General features: G+C 41.8%; 1 protein-coding gene across 1 annotated transcript in view; it reads left to right on the top strand.

The window, feature by feature from the left end:
* The first annotated feature begins 5,762 nt into the window (after positions 1-5,762).
* The window catches only part of LOC119181566 (acidic mammalian chitinase), a 58,170-nt gene continuing 57,932 nt past the window's right edge, over positions 5,763-6,000 (top strand). Inside the window, exon 1 of the mRNA XM_037432819.2 lies at positions 5,763-5,815. Within this exon, the coding sequence (XP_037288716.1) occupies positions 5,776-5,815 (40 nt within the window). The 5' untranslated portion in view covers positions 5,763-5,775. The remainder of the gene's footprint in view (positions 5,816-6,000) is intronic.

Below are 6,000 nucleotides of genomic sequence, written 5' to 3'. Positions count from 1 at the left end.
CCTCGCCGTGGTCGGCGTCACGTCTCTGGTCACGGCCACGCTGTTCGCATTCGCCGGCATGGCACAACAGCACGGTCAGTGTTGTTCAAAAAAGGAAATTTGTAAGAAATGCGTAGATAATGAGTGAATTGAAGCTCTACACCATTACACAACCTTGGCTTGATATATTTCTTGCAGTGAGGGAAACGAATGTTCTAAACGAAGACGCCTTTTACAACCAAGGCAAGTAGGCCGAGTTTATGAAATTGTGGCTACCAACTGTTGGAGGCACAAGTGTATTAGTGTAGCAAAGAGGTCATGAGCAGTGCTAGTACTTATGAAAAAGAACAATTGACTAGGACCCCGTTTGCAGCAAACGTTACATGAAAATTCGCCCGTCCTGGTATCGGCTATTACGGGAATTTTCGTAGATATCCGTACGGAGTCTCAGGTTGAAAGAGAAGTATTACTGATTTTTTCCCTTCGAAACCCCCCAGTCACTTCGTGGGAGAACGCGGAACTGATCTGCAGTAGTGTAGTGTTTCAAGCTTAAAGAATATCACACGCGAAAAACGAGGAGATGGCTTGAAATCAGAGCACGCTACGTAGACGCGGACTGAATAGACAGAGACAAGCGCTTACTAGTAAGCGGTTGTCTCTGTCAACACCAACTCACCCAATCAATCATATAAACGATGAGATTCTCGGTTGTGAACCTAAATTTATTGTTAATTTATTCGTGCATATGTAAGAAAACTAGTGTAAAGAAGCAGCAAAAGAGGGTCATTCATGTATCAAAGGTTGCCTAATGGGTGTACATGTGATGTTCTTGTCAAGTGTTCTCCGGCTAGATGAGAATATCTTTGAAATACATGCTAACCGACCATTATACTAAGCTGTTGTCTCATTTGTGCACTACTTCTCTCTTTGCAGGTAGATAAGTGTTCAGTCAAATCACCTCAATATTCATTATTAGAGCTGAAGAAACAGCGAGCTTAGTTATAGAACCGAACAAAGCATATTTACTATTATTGTGAGCATTGATTAAACATCTCAATCTTGCGGTTCTAATTTCACACGAATATACCATCATGGCATGCATTTATTATCATGACATATAACCACATGAACCATGACTCATAATCATATGACCCTCCTAAACTATGAGTTGTATTCTCTCAAACAGTGGTGTCCTTTCGGATTGCATATTTTCTTCTACACTTACGGCGTCGCATTTTGTGTGTTCTCCCAAAACCTTGCCATGCTTATGCCGCAGTGACATTGCGAGAAAAGAAAAACTCGATAGACCACACGTACCATGTGAAGGGAAGGCAACTGTGCTCTACTTTTATTGAGTGAAACGTTACCGAATGACGCTAAATTTAACGAACGCACAGATATAGGTTTAACAGTCACACATGCTTCATGTCTAGTTGTTTACAACCACGTAAAAATACAAGCAGCAATGTGGGTATTATCAACACCAGAAGTGGTAACCTGAGGTGTAGCGTTCGTGCTTGCGAATATGGTAGCCCAAGGTAGACAAGCTTCAGTGTATGTCGTCATTTACGTCAACGCGACGTGATGACTTCATCGTTGCACTACATGTGTAGTGGCTACGAAATTTTATAGACGTCTCAGCAAGCACAAATGACGCCATACCATGATTACGCCACCGCATAGGGCATTTTTTCAAAGGAGTTCCGTGGTCTGGCGCAGCTCTGTTGTAGAATGTTTGATATTCACGCAAAATGCGTTTTGTTCAATTCGTGTGGGGACTCTGATATTTATTACTTGCACTCATTGAGCTAACGCTGCCATTGTCAGTTTTCCTTATTGTTTTCACAATAAAATTACTAATGTCTGTCGTCGCCGTTACTGGGTGGATATGAACTGTAAATCAGCCGTGGCTCATACACGCATACCACTGCCCGTAGTATTCGGCTAGGTGCCACATGTAACTGGAGGAAAGGGTTTGACGACATACGCAACAAAATTTGCGAGGTACTCTCGTTATGGCCAACCAGGCATATTCGTCAAATCCTCTTACCCTCCCACAAGTTCTTTGTCTAGTTCAAGTACGAGGTGATCACGAGAGCACCCAGACGCAAGTGGCCTGAGAGACTGGGAGATAGATAGATAGATAGATAGATATATAGACAGATAGATAGATAGATATATAGATAGATAGATAGATAGATAGATAGAGAGATAGATAGATAGACAGATAGATAGATAGATAGATAGACAGATAGATAGATAGATAGAAATTATTAAGGTATCTACAGTCCACCAAGAAATGTTTCGCATTTATTAATTCCGTACCACATGTTACCTTACGCATTCGCGGCGGAGTACTCGGAGGTAAAAGCCATCATCCCTTTCTTGTGTTTGAGTGTATCAATCTACCTTCCTCGTCGCTTGGCTTTTGCCCCCGCTGCAGTTCCTTACTGCCTAGAGTATTGATGGCATTTTACGCTTTCCACACCTCACCCGGTTTCGCCCTGCCTTCGTAATCGGCTCCTGTTTGATGACGCAATGTGACCTAATGACGTACATCATATGGTGTCATAGTGACGTCACATATGTTGATGATATTTGAAGTCATGATGACGTCATATGACGACGTCTAAATGGGGCGAGGATTTTGGCGCCACTCGTGATTACGCAGATGATCAATTATCGCATTGATGACACATCCAAGTGTTTCGCCTTCAAGTAATAGTTGTGTGATCCCCTATACGAGCCAAAACCACGATATGATTGCGAGAGGCCGTAAGAAGGGAGGGGACGTACGGATTGAATTTTGTCGTTTATAAGTCTTTCATGTGCACCTATGTTTAAACATCCGGGTGTTTTTTGCATTTAGTCCCGACTGAAATGGGGCCGCCGTATTCGGGAATCAAACCCATGCCCTCGAGTCGAGCAAATTTTTTACTACACGGCCAGTATTTCCTATTACCCACGTGAAGCACTGTTTCGATGAGTAGGAGATGATAACTACTGTGCCCACAACGATGATTCAGAGGCAACTATCAGGGCCAGGTGGTTACAGTGTGATGTCCTCGTCTTCCTTGGCATTAAAATCAGATATAGGTTTTATTGAAAACACGCATAAACAGTCTAAGTAATATTATTCAATGGTCTAGTCAAATTTTCACCCGCCCACCAAGTTTTCGTATTTATTTATGTATTTATTTATTTATTTATTTATTCATTTATTATGTCAAGCCTCCCATATACTGCATTTTATATGCTGATGATACTACCATTTCTATTGCTGATAGATGTATTGACAACGTCACTAATAAATTAAATGCTGTACTTTGTAGCGTGTCAAAATGGTGGCAGGAAAATTTCCTAATTATTAATCCAAATAAATCTAAGTTTATGGTTTTTAGATCAGCTCAACGCAAGTTAACTTCCTCACCACAGCTCACTGTTGACTCTCATTTGATTAATATCAGCGACAGTGTATCTTTTCTTGGCGTTCACCTCGACGCTAACCTTAACTTCGCTCTCCATATTGCTCACATTAGAAAAACGGCAGCATTCGGCATTCGCGCATTACTCAAAGCTCGCTCATATTTTTCTCATAAAGCACTCCTTTCACTTTACTTCGCATTCATTCATTCTCATATTACTTATGGCATCGCATCATGGGGGAATACTTACCAGTGTCAAGTTTCATCCGTACAACATCTACAAGTTTGAGCTATTCGCGCTATTTTTAACTGTTCTCGCGACAGTAGAGCCGCTCCCCTTCTTCAATGCAATAAAATCTTAACTGTTAACTATCTATTCAGGTTTAATCTAATTATGTTTCTGCATAAACAAATAAGAACTCAACTTTCTGCTGATTTCATTGATCCTAAGATGTTAGTTATTACTAACACAACCAGGTTTGCGGCTAATAATAACTTTTTACTTCCTAAGGTTCGTACTAACTATGGTAAATCATCTTCTCTCTTCTGTATCATCACCATATGGAATAAATTGCCCACTTCGCTAAAATGCAAGGTTTCTTTATTTTCATTTAAAAACTCATTAAAAGAGTACCTGTTAAATAGTTGATCTATCTTCTTTGTGTTGTTTTATGCTGTATTATTTGTTTTTTGATTCCATGCCTTTTTGTTTTTATTCTGCTTTATATATTTTTGCTTCTACGATTCTAACAGCTGCTTGTGCTTTTATTATTTGTAATGATCACCAAGGGTCCCGTTGCAGTCGTGTACTTTGGGACCCTCGTCTGTATATTTTATTCCCTGTAACATCCTTTTATGACATGATAATAAACTGATTGATTGATTGATTGAATGATACTGGACTAATTATTTTCACGCCGCCACGATTGAAGCACGGCAGCTTATCGCGTTCTGGAATGCGTGTATGTACCATAGGTGATTACAAGTCCATTTCAGTTAGCCCAGGAGCGGTGAGCACATAGATTGGAAGTTGGAATGCGAGGAGGTTCGCGAACACGTGCCACACTAAATTCGCTCGAAATGGTGCTTTGTATGAGAGGAAAATCCTGACGGTGCAAAGACTACAAATCACTCTTGAAGCCAGAGTTGATCCCAGGCATTCCAAGCGGCGGCCAAGCATTCTGCCACAATGGTATACCAAGTCTTGAAAGTGAATTCATAGAGGACGCTATGCGGGCGTCATGTCGGGTTGTGGTTGTAGTGGTGGTTGAAGTGTTCCGAAATCAGTGTGAGCTATCTGCTTAGGCAACGGCGTAAACAACCATAAGCATTTGCACCTATTACTCAACAAGCTCAATTCAAGTTTTGCTCGTCCGGAAAATCACGCTGATTAGGCATAAGTATGATACGCACGTCATCGCGCTGTATCATAAGCATCGCTTCGATGACACGGATGTCTGCGCTCTGACGTAAGTGTTGACGTTACGTTGAACCATAAATTAATCTTTACGCATCCGCGTACCCAGTGTGGCTTGTAAGGCCACGATATGCGTCCAAGTATTCACTTTGTGCAAAATCGTTTAACCTGTCCGTAAGCTTTTATCATATCTTAAATATTTAGCACGGGCTACTACTTGTTGTCTGGTTGACATGAAACCGATTTCCCCAATGCATTGCGTAGGTGGGAGTGTTTTTGATAACAAAGATGTATTTGTTCATTTTGTCAAGCAGCATAGTCAGCACTTCAGCCCATCGCTGCCAATGTAGCACTTACCGAGCTTGTAAATGTGAACTCTCACAGTGGGATCGCTCAATCGTTGTTTCTCCAGAAAACACCGCTAAAATATGACTGGTAATATGACGGCACCTGTGAACGTCACCAGCCTTCCTCGTGGCTGACTTCAAGTGTATAAGCATGCGCAGGGCAGGGTGAAAGTCCGCCGCCCCCCCCCCCTTCCTCCATGTAATGTCAATGCGTGGGGCTGACTTGGTGCCTTCTCCCGAGTCGCAGTATCTCCCCTCTCTCTTATGTTAGTGTATATGACTGACTGCATCCCTTTTTTCTGTCTAGGGAGGTGGAATAGGTTTGTGGCAGAATCATTTCTCGCAAATTTCAGCAGATGTGTCACAGTTCAACCGGATGTGAGATTTCGTGATAGTATGATTAATTTCTAGTTCATAGGTACCTGCATCAAAGTAGTTGCTTTATGGCTTGAACGGAAACAATTTAGCATGCTTTTGTTGCTGAGATGTTTGACAGGCATGCCAAATTTTCGGGGATGGAGCTGGTATTTATACTTAGATTGTAACTAACGGCAGGTGCTCAAGAAGTCTTCTGTCGTGTCATTGTTCAGGAGACGCCGATGAGAGCATGGACGTCATCAAGAAGGCATTTGAAGAAAACTCTGAACGTAAGCAAATCTGTCTTATTAAAAGGCACGCAGGACGAACACGTCAGGCCAGGCGTTTGCCGACAATATTTGAAGACTTCTCGCTAGTCACAATACTCGCAGCATTGTAGACAGAGCTGGTTCGAGAATGTAAGATTGTCAATGCTTGAGTAATTATGATTTAATACAATGGCATGTTTCAACGG

The sequence above is a fragment of the Rhipicephalus microplus genome, unplaced genomic scaffold (genome assembly GCF_043290135.1).
Source record: "Rhipicephalus microplus isolate Deutch F79 unplaced genomic scaffold, USDA_Rmic scaffold_24, whole genome shotgun sequence".
In the NCBI taxonomy this organism is placed as follows: domain Eukaryota; kingdom Metazoa; phylum Arthropoda; class Arachnida; order Ixodida; family Ixodidae; genus Rhipicephalus; species Rhipicephalus microplus.
This window is presented reverse-complemented; position numbering and strand designations above follow the sequence as displayed.